General features: G+C 37.8%; 1 protein-coding gene across 2 annotated transcripts in view; it reads right to left on the reverse strand.

The window, feature by feature from the left end:
- Positions 1 to 5,388: 5,388 nt before the first annotated feature.
- Positions 5,389 to 18,114, reverse strand: part of FAM83B (family with sequence similarity 83 member B) — an 83,778-nt gene continuing 71,052 nt past the window's right edge. For both annotated transcript variants that reach the window (XM_084966903.1, XM_001927561.6), the window contains exons 3-5: positions 16,423 to 16,587; positions 15,584 to 15,708; positions 5,389 to 11,801 (exon numbers count right to left, since the gene is read on the reverse strand). In XM_084966903.1, coding sequence (XP_084823029.1) covers positions 9,500 to 11,801; positions 15,584 to 15,708; positions 16,423 to 16,587 — 2,592 coding nt within the window. In that variant the 3' untranslated portion in view covers positions 5,389 to 9,499. The remainder of the gene's footprint in view (positions 11,802 to 15,583; positions 15,709 to 16,422; positions 16,588 to 18,114) is intronic.

An 18,114-nucleotide genomic window follows, 5' to 3' on the forward strand; every position in this document is an offset into this window, starting at 1 on the left:
ATTTTACTGTTCTTCTCTTTATTGCTCTTTGATGATACTGCCCTTTTTTAAACTAATTGATGTTTTGTGGCAACCCTGCCTTGTGCAAGTCTATCAGCGCCATTTTTCTAACAGCATTTGTTCACTTCATGTCTCTGTGTAACATTCTAGTAGTTCTTCCCATATTTCAACTTTTTTCATTATTATTATATTTATTGTGGTTATCTGTGATCATCGATCTTCAGTGATTTTTTAAATTTTATTTATTTATTTTGCTTTTTAGGGCCGACTGTGCAGCAAATGGAAGATCCCAGGCTAGGGGTTGAATAAGAGCTACAGCGGCTGGCCTACGCTACAGCCACAGCAAAGCCGGATCCAAGGTGCATGTGTGACCTACACCACAGCTCACAGCAATGCCAAATCCTCAACCCACTGAGCGGGGCCAGGAATTGAACCCACATCCTCATGGACACTAGTCGGGTTCATAACTCACTAAGCCACAAAAGGGAACTCCCAGGATTAGTGATTTTGATGATATCATTATAATTGTCTGGAGGTGCCAAGAATGACATACATATAAGGTGGTGAACTTAAAACAATAAATGTGTGTGTGTTCTGACTGATTCATCTACTGGCTGTTCCCATCTCTCTCCCTCTCCTCAGGCCTCCCTGTTCCCTGAGACACAATGTTGAAATTATGCCAGATAATAACCCTACAATGGCCTCTAAGTTTTCAAGTGAAAGGAAAGGTCAAATGATGTAGCAAACTTCATTGTTGCTTTATTTTAGGAAATTTCCACCCCAACCTTCAGCAAGCACCAGCCTCATCAGTCAGCAGCTATTAATACTGAGATAAGACCACCAGCCAGCAAAAAGATTATGACTCACTGAAGGCTCAGACGACAATTAGAATTTTTTAGCAATAAAGTATGTTTTAATTAAGACAGGCACATTGTCTTTTGGACAAAATGCTATTGCACTTGTAATAAACCATGGTAGAGTATAAACATAACTGATATGCACTGGGAAACAAAAAACATCTCGTGAGTCACTTTACTGCATTTTTGCTTTATTGTGGTGATCTGAACCCTCAACATCTCTGAAACGTGCTTATATATTTGAACAGAAACCTTACTTTGAATAAAGCATTGTTGTTCCAGGTGACTAAGACATATCCTTCATTCAAACTTGACTTCAGTGTAGAAAAAGAATCCTCCTGAATATACGCTCTTCCCTGTGCACCACTCTGAGCGTAACATCTGTGCTCTCCTTGTTTTATTGGTCTCTCTAGCATTACATTCTGATTATTCTTTAGCTTTGCAACCACAAAGAAATGCCCACTTCATAGGCATTCCAGGCCTCCAAAGTCACTCTTGGACTTGTATTTGTACAGCCTATTTTCTTATTTTTAGAAATCGAATGTCATTCTCTGTTTCAAAAAGCGTTTTCACTTGCCAGGGTCATGTTCAGTCTTATTTTCTATGACGCAAGATGCGCCTCATGGGGAGGTGTCATCTACAAAAATACTTTCTGTATTGCAATATTCAGCTTAATGATATTGTTCAATAGTATGGGTCCCACCATACCTCTTTTCTTACTGTCATTTCCAGTGTAGTGATACTTTATTTCAAGCCTTGAACCTGTTTTAATTCATCAAGTAATGTATTAAATAATGAACAGTTGATTGCCACTAAGTTTTTGATATTAACAAGCCATACAGACGTCTGAAAAGTGATAATGTAACAGTTTCAGGATAACTTAATAGATATTCATTTATGGCACAACATTTAAGAACCAAAAGGGCTGATACAGATGAATACATCAATTTATACATTCAGTTACAGTCTCTAACCTTTGGTAAGTGTTCTCGTGTGTTTACATAATTTCCATCAATGAGTCTATAATCCTTGAGGCTCGTACTTCATCATGTGGAAGACAGTGCTTGATGTATGTCAGGTAATTTAATATTATGCAGATTGAATTAAGGTCATAACTCATTCTATCTCTTTTTATTTCTCTGACTGAGGGAAATAGAAAGACAAATAATTTCCAGGTGTAGAAAAGAAAATGATTTATTAAGCACTTGGAAAAATGGACCCATAAATGGCTTTTGGTGATTACATATTGATTCATATTGTGGAGAAAAAAACTGGCATGAATTCAGGAAGTCAATATGGCACCCAATGTAGAAAAGTCTGTAACTAATCTAAAAATCTAAAATTTAGAGATTAATGAAAAGAAAGACAGGTCACCAACTTGAAACACAGGTTTTGCCATTGCCCAAAGTGAGATCTGTTGCTATGGTCGTAGGTGGTCTGCTGGAACCCCAATGTTCTCAGGATTCCCTGATATGAGGTAAAGATAAAACTAACTCCCCAGTTTCATCAAACATCTAGGAATCTTACAAACTTTTAAACATTTAGGATTCCAGTAAGAGTAAATGATATGCTGTCGTTTTGTCTGCTGGAACAGTTGTCTCTCCACGCACATCATAGAAAGGATGCGCCTGATTGGGAGAAAACAAGATGGCGCCAGGGCAGCCCCTCCTGCTGATCTGCTCTGCCTCCAAGTCCCTCTATCCTCAATCTTTGACCTCTGGTTTCATAATTTTTGGAACTCACACAACAAAATGTAATGCTAGATTTCTTTTCAAAGTATATTTTACTCTCACATACTTTGTTATAATTCTCAGTGTCTGGAAATCAACCTCTTTGTCAAACTTTGGGTTCACTGGAGAGAATGACTAAGATTTTCAAAGTTACTACAGACTTCAGCTAAGTAAAGAGTATTCGAAGCAAGGCAAGAGAAATGGTGATCCTACTCTGCTCTTTGTTCAAGGGGACTCAAATTACCAAGTGGATGTGTTTAATATTGACGTACTCCTATTAGATAAAAATTGAAGGAAGAGCAGAGAGCAAGTGGAAAGTTGAATGTTACTCCTATTTGGTGACAAATCATTTTTGGACACTGATATTCTTTGTGCTTGATTTCCTTCATATTAAATGCAAAGGTAACATTTTGTACTTCATGGAATGATGCAGAGAGGCTGCTGTCGAACACAGGAGACAGTGTGCAGGGGCCATGGGGAGGGTGCCCATGGCTGTAGCCCCTCATGCTTACTGTCTCCAGCACCATCCATGGAGACCTCACAGGAGCCATGCTTCCTTGTGGTCCCATGCAGCTAACCTCTGTGGGTTGAACATCTCACCGACTAACACAATCACCACTTCCTTCCCTTGGGTGCCAGTTATGTCTGAACTGAATTTCAGCAGCCCTACTCGCTTCCTTTAGCATTCATTCTTCATAGGGAGTTTTCTTTCCTTCAAAAACAAATGTCCTCAGAAGACAAGCTCTGCTGCATCTCTAAAGATGCTGATTCTAAGGTCAGTGTGGCTGAAATTGAAACTAGGACCCCTGCTGCATGAACCCATCCATGTCTTTTAACACAAATGGCTCTTCGGATAGTTATAAAATGCACATTTTAATGTATGGATTTAAGTGGAATACATATTTACCTACTACAGTTAAGGAAATGAGTGGATTCATACACAGAATATTTATGAGGCAGTCTTTCCTGAGCACTAGGAGTACATCAAGACAAATAGACTTCATATTGCAAAAAATTCTGCTGTTAGTTTGAGCAATTCTTTTTTTTTTTTTTTTTGGTCTTTTTAGGGCCGCACCCTCAGCATATGCAAGTTCCCAGGATATGGATGGAATCGGAGCTTCGGCTGCCAGCCTACACCACAGCCACAGCAACGTGGGATCCAAGCCTTGTCTGCAACCTATACCACAGCTCATGGCAATACCGGATACTTAATCCACTGAGTGAGGCCAGAGATTGAATCTGCATCCTCATGGATACCAGTCAGATTCGTTTCTGCTGAGCCATGGGGGGAACTCCTTAAAATGATTCTTAAAACACTTATGAAAAATGGTTGTAGCTTCTGATTATCCATTCTTTTTTCTTACATCCAGTAACCTACATACCTGGAACAAAGTAGGTTCCCTGTATGAGTGTTAAATAAGTGAATGAGCCAGATTGTTGAAAAAGAGTATTATGGGAGAAATGCCCAATTAGACCTGTTATACTTTTTTTTTCTTTTTTTTTGTTAACTCAAGAGTGTTCTATGTTTATCTTTTCTGTTTTTAATGTTTTCAGCTCAGGGAATTCTACCTCATGTAATTCTTTCCCCAGGCAGGATACTTACTCCTTTTAATGCCCTTCTATTTTTTTCTAGTTCACTTACCTCAGGATGATCTTTGACTCCTCAAATCAACTGAGCCTATTCATAAGTTTCCTTTAGGATAGCCACAAAAGTAAAACCTTATCTCTGTTGCATAGAATGAGAACATTCATAAAAATATTGACATTTATGATGAATGTAAAAAAAGTGAAAATTTGATCTTTATTTAGTATTATACTTATTTAAAAATCACATTTCCCTTAAAAGGTCACTATTTAGGAGTTCCCATTGTGGCTCAGTGGGTTAAGGACCTGATGTTGTTTCCATGAAGATGCAGGTTAAATCCCTGGCCTTGCTCAGAGCGTCAAGGATCCTGTGTTGCTGCAAGCTGCAGTGTAGTTCCCAGAGGCGTCTCAGATCTGGTGTTGCCATGAAAATGGCATAGGCCTGCACCTGCAGCTCTGATTCAACCCCTAGCTCAGAAACCCCCATATGCTGTGGATGTGGCAGAAAGAAAGAAAGGCAGAAAGAAAGAAGAAAAGAAAGAGTCATTATTTAATTTCCCATACACAATTTTTAACTTCATCTTAATCTCTAATATTAGGGACTTTTTTTTCCTAAGGAAAATGTATTTTGAGTTTTAAGTAAACTTCAGACTCTAGGTTGATTAATGTCATTAATTGATGTAGTACAAATGCATTTTTAGAATATTTTGCTCAAACTAAATGGTATAAAATTCTACCAAGGTCAGCTATCAATATTTTAACAAAACATTTTCTATTTTTCAAAGTCACTATTTATTTATTTAACATGTATTTGTTTACTGGCTGTGCCTGTGGCATGCAGAAGTTCCTGGGCCAGTGATCAAATCTGAGCCACAGAAGTGACAATGCCAGATCCTTAAACACTAGGCCACCAAGGGACTCCTCAAAGCCTCAAGTTATTTAAAATAACAACTATATTCTAGTAGAAATAGAAATAAAGAGAATGTGTAATGATATTGTAAAGAGAAGAGTTTTGTCATTGGATATCAAAATGGATAAATTATTATATGAAATAGAATTGTTAAAATAAAAGATTTTGTTTAAGAGATTTCAAAATTCTTTGAGAAATATTTTAAAATGTGTAAAAATCTAAATTCATGACATAATAAGTGAAAAACGGCTTCCGTAGAGAAATCCAGGGTATAAGGATAAAAAATAAACAACTTATGACATACTGATTTTGTACAAAATTATTTAATATCCATTTATCAGATTTAACAAAAGTTAATTTGGAAGTATATTTATTTGCTAGCATTGCTTATGTATAAAAAGTTGACTCTCTTTGGTGTATAATTTCATCTTTTTCTTTTTGAAATATTCTAGAACCAAAATGAACATTTTGATAAACTTTTTTTTTTTTTAACAGCATCACATGTATGTCACACATTACACGAGACAATGATTCTACTTTTACACCCTTCAACCTTAGGCACATTAAGAATCCACAGATATTCACAGAAGACAAACATCTGCGGAATAGTAATAGACAAGCACCAGTGGAATAACTGGATGGTCTTGAGGAAGGTTTTCGTTGAGGACAGCCATAGTTCAACTTTCCTCCTTGTCCTCTGGATCACACTAGACGCCCTCTTGATTAAATAATTTGCTTCCACAAATGTAGAGGGCCATCATATACTCAGACCTCAATACAAGTCGGGATTTTGGCTAATCCCAGTCCTTGAAACAGAAGGATACCAATGTATTCAGGATACAGCCACTTAAACTATTCTGAAATGATCTGCCAAGAGCTACTTTCATTTCAGATTGTACCTAATTTCTTGAGTTTCTGCTTACAAACCAATATGCTATGTAGAGGGAAAAAATGGCCTAACCAAACTTTAATACGAAAGTATCTCTAAGTGACATTATCTTTCCACTGATATTAACATGGGGAGTAAAAGAAAATATAGTGCTTGAAATTATTATATCCACGAAGTCTGGGAGTATTTTTGGAAAACTCAAAACTCCAAGTAGATTATCTGAAGCATTCAGTGCTTGCTCATGGGGTGCTTGCCTGGGGAGTTTTTCAGCCTCAGAAACTTTGGAAAGTTACTGCATATATGTACTGACATACGGATATTTTTTGAGAAAAAAACAGAAGGAAAATAATCAAAGAAAAAAGGCAGAGGGGACTAAATCTTCTGTGAAAAAGCCCAAGCTACCCATCACAGGTGGGTGAAATGAAGGCCTGTGCTTCCAACTCTACCAGGGAGAGGAGGAACTCAGGAACTACTTAAAAGCTATCTGTGTTTCCAGAAATGATGGCAGCTGTTGTACAAAAAGGGAACAGGCTTTTGCATATAATTAAACATGATTAAAACTCTAGTCTTTATGTAATTTCAGCTTTATGCAATTTCAGTTGCACTGCTGTAAATTTCAGAACTTCCAATTTCAGAGCTGTCTAATGACAATTAGCCCATTATCCCCTAAGCTCTGAAAGATGCCCCATCTAACAGTAACAAAGGATGGGTAATATTAAAGTCAGTCTGCTTTGGTTAACTCCAGGTTCTGCCTTAAACGGATAAAGGACTATGGCGCAGAATCACAGATATGACTTTTCCTAAGAGCAAAGTGAAAAATCTCTCTCACTTATTAGACCTCAATTCTAATGCTTTTGAATAATCTGGTACTAATCTATGAAGATCATACAATTTCCAGGTGACTCTAAAATTTAACACACTAACAATCAGAAACATTTTCTTAGTGCAACTGAATTCCTTATTTGATTATAAGGTAATATTCATTCCAAAGGACATTTTTTAAAAAATCAAGGTTTTTTGTACATCTTCTTGACTACCTTTCTCATGACAAATGACTTTTCCCTCTTATTTTGTATTTTTATGTTATCACAGTTTTAGGAAATTTGTAAATTTTCCAAACTGTTAACACTCAGTAATAGTTAATCCCATGCTGTAATACTTGGAAAATCCCAGGCTGTAGTACTTGGAAATTCCCTATGTTACAATGGGAGTTTACAACTCACTTTTATGAATTACATGACACTGAGTACTCTAGTCTGGATTTAGGTGTATAAAATGTTGTTGCTCTAGTTATTTATACATTTCTACAACTGTTAACAAGATAGCAAAAGAAAAAGATAACTACTTTCAAAGAAGATTCTTCAAGCATAGTGGAGTAGAAGGCAGCAAGGTATGGGGTGGTAAAGTATTAAAAATACAGGCTTTGTGTTTAAATCCCAGTTCTACCAATTAGGAGCCGTGTAGATCTTGGAAAGCAATATAACTTCTCTGAGGCTTAGTTATCTCATTTGCCAAAAGGAGGTACTAATGGCAGGGGTGATGATGAATATTTATTGAGACAATGAATTTAACATTTGGTTCCACTCCCTGCCTAGTTTCTGACCTAGCCGAAGACTTTCTCTACCCTGAAGGCAGGTTACAGGCAGGTTCACTTCCCGTTTCTTTCCCCTTCCTCTCATCATCAGTGGTCAACCGGAAGGAGATCAAAATAGCTGCCTAGGAATTAAAACTGGCCTCCCAGGTTACATTCAGAGAGTAAACTCACCTACTAAGATTATTTTAACCTCTGCCTGTCCTTTGTTGTCTGGTAGAATTCAACTAAACCTTTTGGGTTGATTGGTGTTGACTCAGGAAATATAAATATTCTCTCATTTAATTCTCAGCAGTGTGGGTGAGACAAGTGTTGAACACATTTTGGAGGTAATATGATGGAACAGTGTTACAGACACTTTAGTACCATTACTTATTGGTTGTGTGGATTGGAGCATTACCTCTCTGAGTCCCAGTTTCTCAATTATCACCTATAGATAAGGAAGACAATGGTACTTAAAATATTGTACTCAAAATATTGTTGTGGGGACTTCAGATTCTAGCTCCGAATGTTAGTTTTTCTTTTTTGCTGGCATGTTTCATCCTGTCACATTTCTTACTATGATTTTAAAATACTATGGGAAATTATTTTAATGATACAGATATTTTAATGTCATTATTTTAATTATTTCAGAATGACAAAGATAATATTTGACTGAATCCTGACTTTTTAAAACAACATGCTGCCCCATATGGCAACTTAGAAGGTGTTAAATAATATATTTAAAGTGCCATAGAAATACTTTCCACTTTGCAAATGATGCACTGTTTCTTGAATTTTGTTCTTTGCGGATGAAGCAAAGCCAAGTTAGTCTCTGTAATGGATTTGGAGTTTTTAATTTCATTACTCTAAGAAAGGCAGAAAGTATCTTATGAATTGTATATCATCATCAAATTCAGATACAGAAAGATGTAAAACTTTCAACCATGCCCAAGGTCATGGAAGAGCTAGGCCAGGTACCAGTTCTCTTCAGTTTTATCAAGGTACTCTCAAGAAAACACTAGGCAGTCACAGTATAAAAAAGAGCAAAGACTTTTGCAAGCAAAACACCTAAGCATTGTCATACTAATCCAAGATAAAAATTTACACAGAGATTTATGTTTCTAAAAGCTTCCTTATATTAGAAAAAGAAGAGAAATAATTCAGGTTTTCCGAATTCCTGTTGACTTGCCATAAGTTTGAAGGAAGGAATGACTATAAAAGATCAGCAGCTGATGGGTGAGTGGAGTACAGGTTCCCTTGGTCCAGAGTGAAAATAAGCACAACCTGAAAATAAATTTCTATGGTGTACTTGAACTACCCGAGGCTGGTATTAAGTACCTGAGGCTGATATTTTGTGTCTGCCTCTGGAAAAATAAAAAATGTGCTGAGCTATGTGGTTTAAATTGCACTGTTGTTGCCCAACCAGTTCCAAAGAAAAATTAATAAAACGTTAATAAAATACAAGTTATCCTGTAGAATTTTAATGTAATTAAAAACCACAAAGGCTTTGTCCTATTTTCTCATAATTGGAAGATATGAAAACCTCATAAAGACATAAAGGACCACTGAGAATGTTATGATCCTTTTTAATAAAGAAAGAGTGTGTGATGAATGGTTAAAATCCATATACCATCTCTCCACTAAAATTTCCATTTAAGACTTAAGAAGATCTTCAGTCTGAAGAAAACAATTTCATTACATCTGTATTACCACCACAATTTAAAAATCATGTACTTATAGATATTCCATCTACAGTGTAATTAAGCACAAATAACTTTATCACTCAGAATAATAACTTTACTGTACATCAGTAAGCTGGCATATACATCATACCCAAAATTCTGCCCTCATTGAAATCTATTAGCATTTTAAAAAAACCATCCACAAGGTTTTTGGACAAATATTTATAGTCACATTCATTTTGTACTTTAACATCTATTTCATAATTACAGTATTTCATTTATTTTTGTGTATGAAGTTTCCAAACTTTTGCATAAATCCTCGAAACTTGTTTTCATTTGGCTGATATGAGTGGTAAACACCAGTGTTGTAATTAAGCATCGGGCTGGACCTCCCATAACTATTGCCCACAGTTGTGGATTTTATTTCTGGGCGGTGTGTACTGGTATTTGGCTTACTGCTGGTTGGCTGAATAGAACTTTCAATCTTACAAAATGGCTCAAAACGACTATAAACGCGCCGATCAATTGAATGAGTTCTTAGAAGCTCATCATTGGGCTTTCGTCTTGGAGAAGCTGGTTTTCTTTCAGGGACGACGGCTTGAATTTCCTTTGAATCTTGGTATTGGATCTGCTCGGTGTTGAATCTTGGTGCAGAAGCATCTCCTGCTCTTTCTAAGAATTTGCTTTCAACTGGACTGGAAGAAGGCATGACTTGGCTATTTTCATCAGATGGCGATTGCACCCCCTGAGATGAAGGAACTGCTACATCTTCCTTACTCTTGTGGATGCTGCCTTGAGAGTTGGATGAAGAAGAACACTTTCTTCTAGGAGATGAATCAATTTTAGGTTCTGATTTCTTTTGTTTTTGATTCTCTTCGGCCTCAGAGACTAAAGTGTCAGAACTACTACACATTCTATAGAAGGCAGGTGCTTTATTTTTGGACAGATTTTCTTTCTTTTCTGGGGCAAGGCTAAGTAATGACCTTAACTTCTGAGATCCCTTTTTCAAAAAGCTTGGGGAACCCTTCACTTCCTTCTTGGGAGTGAGTTCCCTGTTGGGTTCTTCTTTATTCACATCAAGCAAAGCAGCAATGGAAATGGACTTAGTAGTAGTTGCACTTGGAGGTTCTCTCTTAACAACGTCCTCTTCTTCCTCTTCCACACCACGGGTCACATTGTGCATACTTTTAGAACTTTTTAGCAAGTCCTCTTTGGGTTTTTCTGGTTGTCTACCTCGATTCCTGGTAAGTGTACTGTACACATAATGTTTACTATTTCCATGATCTAAATTGGCTTTTGAGTGGTCAAAGAACGGGAAACTTCGCCTTTTCAGCAGATTTTCATTTTGTTGATTCTTTAGGTTTTCTGTCTGCTTATTTACACATAAGGTTGTATATAAATAGTTGTTTGACTCTGTAGGACCATTTGTATTTGGGTGCAAGGCTGCTGGGTGGCTTTCTGGAATCTGCAAGGTATGCATTTTTGGTGCCTCTGACTGCAACGGCACTCTGGGAGTCAACTCCTGCGAGGGTTTGTCTGTCTGATGCTGCGCCCCTGTTGGGGCATCTATGACCTTTTTAGGCGTGTCGCTTCCCTGGGAACCAATGACAGTTGAGTTTGAGGAATCAGTTGTACAACTATTTACTTCCTGCTGCTCAGGTAAAGTCGGTTTAAACACAAGAGAGGAACGAAGCCGAGAGTGATTATAAAGAGCACTGGCTTTCACATTCTCAGGCCCATCGTAGCCCTCGAACCGGTCACCCAGGGCTGATCCGTTCGAATCAGGTGCAGCTTCTGAATGATCATTTAAGTAGGATTCAATTCTCCAGTTACGCAAGAACGACTTTGTGGTGTGTTCAAGGGTTGGCATGCGTTGTTGCAAAAAGCGGATGTGATTATCTGTCCCGTTAAAAGACCTCCGCACGTTGGAATTCCTTTCTGCAAGATTCGTTGTTTTCCTCTGGGCAAGTCGGTCGGCAAAACTCTGGGCAGGTGTGTTCTGGCGGCCCGCGTAGCCTCCCCGTGACGAGGACGTCACACTGAGACTATCCGAAGGCCTTTTCCAATGACCAGGAGCATTGACGGTTCGATTCAGGGCTCGGTTGAGCAGCAGGTACGGTGCTGTTTCTGGCTGTTCCCCAGCATAGCTGTGCCTCTTCCAGTTTGCATTCATCTGGCTGGGGTGAAGCGGACGGACTGGATTCGGCCCGTTAAAGTTGGGAACAAAATGAGGCTTGTAGCCAAGATTTCTTATGTTATACTTGTCGTGTTCGTTGAGAGGATACATCCCTCTGTTTTTGAAGTAACTAGACTCTAGGTGATGAATTTTGTCTTGTCTACCGAAAAGGTTTCTTTGGCTGGAAACGGAAGCGAAGGAAGACACGGAACGCTGGTACGTGCCGTTCTCCCAGAAGGCTTTGCCGCGCTTCACCCGCGCTGCCTCCTCCTGAGCGAAGGAGCTGGGGACACAGGACCTGGCATAGAGCGTCCTAAATTCTTCATCAAAGGACTCGACAAGTTGTCCTGTGATTAGCTGGACCATGCTGAGGTGAGCTTTTTCAAATGACCACATGTAGCTGGAAAGAAAGAAATCAAAATTGGCAAACTGCAATTTTGCTGACCACACATAGCTCGACTAAGGAAAAAAAAAAAGTGCTGTTTAATGTTGATAAGAGAGTATTTGTGGTTTTTTCCTTAGCTACCATCATTTAGAACGTCTTCAATCATGGTATGCTTGCAATGCATGTCCCTTTGCCATATTCCTATTTTAAATAATAAAGCAACTCAAGTCCTAGCTGTGAATCCAGCCATAATTTCCAGAAGTACAAAGAAAAGCCTGGTATGCATTTTGCATCTCTGTCTACTAAGAGATTGTGGAGTAAAATATGACATTGTATTTCATATACAGCACCCTGGCAGGGTGCAGTCATGCTGGTGCCAGAGGAAAAGTTGAGAGGCCTGGCCTCCACTGAGCTGTCTACTCCACAGGAGCTTGGACTTCCGTTTCCTCCCGGCCAGAGTGAGGAGACAGATGCACACTCACTACCATTCCTTATGGTCCTAATATGTCATGATGCAAGTTTGTGCTACCGCAGGTATTTCATCTCTGTGGCTTACAGGTGAATGAAGTTTAGGGTGCCAGGGGCTGTAAACAGAGACAGAATTTTGGGGCAGCAGTCTCCAGCCCCTAAAAGGCATCCGAAACTTAACTCAGTGTACACAGTAAATTCCTCCAATCCGTGCCAGTCAGATTGCCAATTAAGATCTTTTCACAGAGAATACAACTACTAGGAAACTGAAGTTTGTAACTACTTTATCGTAATTTATGGAACTTCGAATCTCTAGTTTAGAGGTGACAGTTATCTTGAGGTTTCAAATATCATTTAAAATTTTCTTTTAGAAAATGTTATATACAAAGTTACTAGGTTGAAAACGCCACTGCTAAATTGCTATGTCTCAAAAATTGCCCATGATATAATGCGGGCTAATACAAAAGAAAAGGGAGACAAAGACATTCTCCAGGGCAAAGGAGCTTACTGTTTACACAGGGAAGACAATAATAAAAGCAAACGGAACTCATAAAAGAATGTGCAGAGCAATAATCTAACTACATAAAATGTTTTAAACAGGGTAGGACTTAACCTTTTTATTCTGATTAATGTTATCTGGTATGCTGCCTCAATGCACAGTATGAGAAATTCCTAAGTTCTCTTCATGTACAGATGTGTGGGCCACCAGGACAACTTAAAAGAAATGGTACAAGCATGAATCATTAGGGGAATTTTCTATCCAACCGAAGACAGGAATATAAAACTTGTTAGAAACAGCAAGTAAGGAATGAATAATCAGCTGTCAAATGTGAGAAAATCCTCAGTGACAGTAAGAATTAAGCAGTATTTTGACAGAGATTAGATGCCCAGAAGTTCAGACTTGAAAAGTGTGGGAGAACAATTTGTGTGGGAGAAGAAACTTATGTAAAAAGGAAGGAAGCAATAATGGCCATGCTTCGGCTGAGCAGAGAAAACAAATTATATTAAGTTGATGTCAGAAACTATATAACAGATTGATGAACTAGTGGAAATCTTGCAGACAAAGCAGCGATCACAAGATCAAAAAAACCCATAAAATTCTCTCTTAGTCCAATGCGTGGATGATACTTTACTAAATATCTTCCTGGTTTTCATATGACAATTTCAAAGGAGGGTATCCAATTCAAAATGTGATTTACACACATTGATCAGAAAAAGTATATATGTTTTTTTATCTCCTCATTGTCAGTTACCATGATGTGGCAAAACACCTGTTGGTGTTTCCTGATAAAACTGCCCTCATGATGTAAGTACATATGCCAGATCTCTCTAGAAATGCTGGGACTTTAGAATGCAAAGACATTTTATGGCAAAGAAATTTGAATTAAAGAAGGTGGCATTCTGGATTTGCCTAACAAGGAACCCAATGGCAATACCAGGATATGAGAGACAAAGGCTGTTTTTAATCAAAAGGAAGTAACATTTTAACCAGTTTCTACAAATACTGGTTCATAACTGTTCTACCAGATCCTATTATGATATTTGTTAACAATAAAAAGGTCCATGATGATTAGTCAGAAAAAAACAAAAATGACAAGAGCTGATGCTCATCAATTATTTTAAAGAAGTATATTTAAAATTAATATGAAATAATAGTCATTAAATAATAATTTTGATGAATCTTAATAATCTGTGGTCCTAGGCATTCCATAGTCACCTCCAGAAATAGTAACTTAAATTTTGCCTCTGGCTTATGATATAGATAGAAAGATAAAATTTCTGTTACATGTATAGATGTGTGGGCTGTTTGTTTTTCCCAACATCAGTTAAAGTAGCTCAGCTATAGTCATCTCAACAGATAGCACTTATTAATACCTAGTAAGACAAAGCTGACATTAATTTATTGTTGAAGGTAATTTCAAAGCTGAGTTAAATAATAAAAATAGAAAGCACTCATTATGATGAGACTAAACACCATTCTTTAAGCCAAGTGAACTCACATTTTAATTAAAATTTCAATTAAAATCCCTCTAAAATCAAGTGGGTCTGAACAAATAGATACCCATATAATGACTCTTTAAAAGAATTCATTAATTTTAAGCATTAGCTGTAATTTCTGCTCTTAACAAGTTTTCCTTTAAAGTTCCAAAGAGGATTTTCAAAAAAAGGGTCCCTGAGCCTTAAAAAAGGAAAAGTTAGTAGATATTCACAGTTATAACAGGCCTAAAATAATAGTTCACATTAGGGGCTTTGGATGCATTAACTCATTGAATTGTCACAACAGCACAAGGTAGGTTCTATGATTATCATCCTTTTATGCAGGAAGAAACTAAAGTGCAACCAAGTTCAGTAGCTTGTCCATGTCCATCCCTTCAACATGCTGCCTCCTTTTCTTGGACCTTTTAAGTTCTTAAGAGGAAAGGCAAAATTTCCCTTCACATTGTCTTGTTGAGATGCACAGCTCTTCTGGCTTCTTCTCGAGGTCTTTAATTGTGAGACATATGCTCTGGTGACCTAGCACTTCGCATGTGTGTGGGTGTTTTTATCTGCCTGCTGATACAGCCTTACTATGGACTCCATTCAGGACTTATGCCCCGAAATGATGAAAGTTTTAGAGCAGCACTTATATTCTGGACGTTGCCGGTCCTGAATCGCCTTTTAGCCCTTAGCTCTGAAGTTTTAGACAAGCTACTGAACCTTCTGGAACTTCAGTTTCATCATTTATAAAATGTAGATAAGAACAACTGCCTTGCAGATAAGTTGTAAGGCCCAGGAATGCAACTTAAAAGCCAAGCTAGAACAGAGTAGATGCGTTCCACCAGTGAAAGCCTAGAAAGACGCCAGATAGCACATCTGGGGCTGAATAGCCTTGTTTACTGTCTACCATGGCATTTTTAGTAGCCAGACTCAAATGATTTTTTTCAGTAGTCTTATGATGACATTATGATATTCATCAAATTCTTAATAGTACTAAAATAAGAGCAATCCTTTAGACAGATTCTCCGAGGTGTCAACAGTTTCTATTTTTTATGAGCAATTAAGATGGTTCATACTGTTTTTGTAAGGAACAAAAATGCTTTTAGCCTTATAGAGCTGTAGGAAATCTGAGATATTAGTCAGCTCCCTCATTTTGAAGCCCGTGGATGCTAGGTGATTTGCCCAACGACTTCTTTAGAGGCACAACCAGAACTGAAACTCAAGTCTCCAAGCTTCCATGCAAGGGTTCTTCTTTTATTTTTAAGAAATGACCAAGCAGATTGCGTTAAAATTTGAAACTAATAAATTATATAAATGATTGATAATGCTGAAGGTAAATACAATGATCTTACCTGTAGGAACCATACATAACTTTCTGGCAGTCAATTAACAGAAATTTCTGTTCCAATTTTCCATGAAATTTTGCTCCTGTTTTGGAAAGATAATCTTGGCCTTTTACTGTCCGCACTCGAATATTCTAGAATCATATGTAAATAATAAAGTAAAAATTACGGCTAGAAGGGGAATATTTTGCAAAGTAAAATATATGACTACATAAAAGCTTAGTAACCGAAAAAGTATACGTGAAATTATTTTTAAAAAAAGCGCATAACAACAACCAAAACAGTGAAAAGTATATATCAAAACACCACCCAAAGGAGAAATACTCAAAGAAAATAGCCTCTTAAAATACATATTTTAAGATAAACAGGTGATATTACTTACATTTACAGAGAGTGATTGCATAAATCACTTGGGGTCTTATTCTAAAAGACTCTTTCGGGTTATAGTAACATGATGCCAAAATAACTAAGATTAGAACCCACCCTTCTTGTAATAAACATGACTGAAAATACTATGCCAACAGATTGTGATACGCAACATCCACTGAATGAAGAAAATCACTCAAGCCAGGGCTTTCAAGGTTGCGCATGCACAACGAAAGCATTAATTATGACTGGCAGCAAAGTTAACTCAGAAGCTTAAGTGCCTCAGCATCAAGAAAAGCATCATATAAAACTATCATGAAGATGGTTGTGGAGTCACATTTGGAAAAGTATAAGGGGACCCTTCTGTGATTACCGCCTTCAATACATGGTATATATTTGGAGCAATATAGCTTACTATGCCTGAAATTTGACTGAAATAAAATACTTGGGAAAAAAAAGATAACAAAACATAGAATTCTTACTCTAAGACGTTGAACTTGACAGCCCTGTTTCTCAGTCATAGTTAGGAAATGATTAAAGTTGGATTCATCAAGCAGAATGTATACAGATATCCCTCGAGTTGATGCCTCCACTATTTCTTTGAAAATGTCCACATCTGTAAATATATCCATCACTAAAGCGATGACCTGTTAAAGATAAGAATATGAAACAATTAGATACTCAATAGAGAAAAACCTAGTAATTGCTTACTTTTAGTAAAAATAGGATACAACAGAAAATAGTGAAATACATCATATATAAATGTATACACAAATATTTATGCATTTTTCTAAAATAGAAGATATAAAAGTATATTGAAAATAAACAGGAGTTCCACTCGTGGCTCAGTGGTTAACAAATCTGACTATGAACCATGAGGTTGCGGGTTCGATCCCTGGCCTCACTCAGTGGGTTAAGGATCCGGTGTTGCTGCGAGCTGTGGTGTAGGTCACAGACACAGCTCGGATCCGGCGTTGCTGTGACTGTGGTGTAGGCTGGCAGCTACAACTCCGATTAGACCCCAACCTGGGAACCTCCATATGCTGTGGGTGTGGCCCTAGAAAAGACAAAATAAATAAATAGATAAATAAATAAATAAAATAAACAAATGACTATACACAGATTTGTAGCACTAAGTAATTTAGAGCATTTCAGCAGACCATTGAGTGCAGGGCAAATCTAAATCACAGTGCTCAAGGTTCCCTGAAGGATGGATGGAGGTGACAGGTAGACGGAGGGTAGAAATCAGTGCTCCAGATTTTTTGTGGGAAACATTTCCAGGGAAAAGCAAGACTTCTGGAACTTGTGAAGAATAAAGTCTCGGAAAACTAGGACAGAAAAAAAAATTTTCTAGAAATAGAAATACAGCTCAGAAAGGACCAAAGATAAGAAAGGGTATGAGAAGACTTGAAGACCAGAAAATTAAATATATCTGCCTAAAATTAGCCTAGCAGACAGAACAGGTAAAAGAAAAAAAAAAAAGGACAAAAAAGGAGATATGATTATAAAGGTAAATGCCGAGAGACAAATTCTAACAAACAGGCTCCTAAGACGGCAAGAGTCCAAGTTAACTGTTGGAAACAGAATCATTACTGACTCTGAGAAGCAATGGGAGTGAAACGATGCTGAAAGAAGGGAAAATCATTCAATTGACCACCTACTATGTGCCAGACAAGAAGGACAGAATCCCTGCCCTTTGTGAAGCTTCCATGCTAATGGGGGAAGAAACCACAAACAATACATAGAAGAGGTAAATTATGCGATAAGCTAAAAGATGATGTTTATTGGAGGGAAATTCGAGCAGGATAAGGAGGAGCACAGGTCCCTGGAAATTGAGAAATGGGGGTTTGGGGCTTGCAGGGTAGGTGTCTTTGAGAAAATGTCATTTGAACAATGCCTTAAAAGTAGTTGAGGAGATCAAGATATTGAGGAAGTCATAAAAATGGCTATCCTGAAGAAGTGCATCCCGAGCAGAGGAAACCAGCCAAGCAAAGGCCCTACATCAGATTCAAGAAACAGCAGGGATAGGAGTTCCCATTGTGGCTCAGCAGTAAGGAACCCAACTAGTATCCATGAGGAGATAGGTTCCATTCCTGGCCACTCAGTGGGCTAAGGATCCAGCATGGCCATGAGCTGTGGTGTAGGATCCTGTGCTGCTGTGGCTGTGCAGCTGC

Source organism: Sus scrofa, chromosome 7 (assembly GCF_054392235.1).
Source record: "Sus scrofa isolate SSC_HxYL_T2T_F1_AM1 chromosome 7, Sscrofa_HxYL_maternal_Yorkshire_Landrace_v2.0, whole genome shotgun sequence".
NCBI lineage: Eukaryota > Metazoa > Chordata > Mammalia > Artiodactyla > Suidae > Sus > Sus scrofa.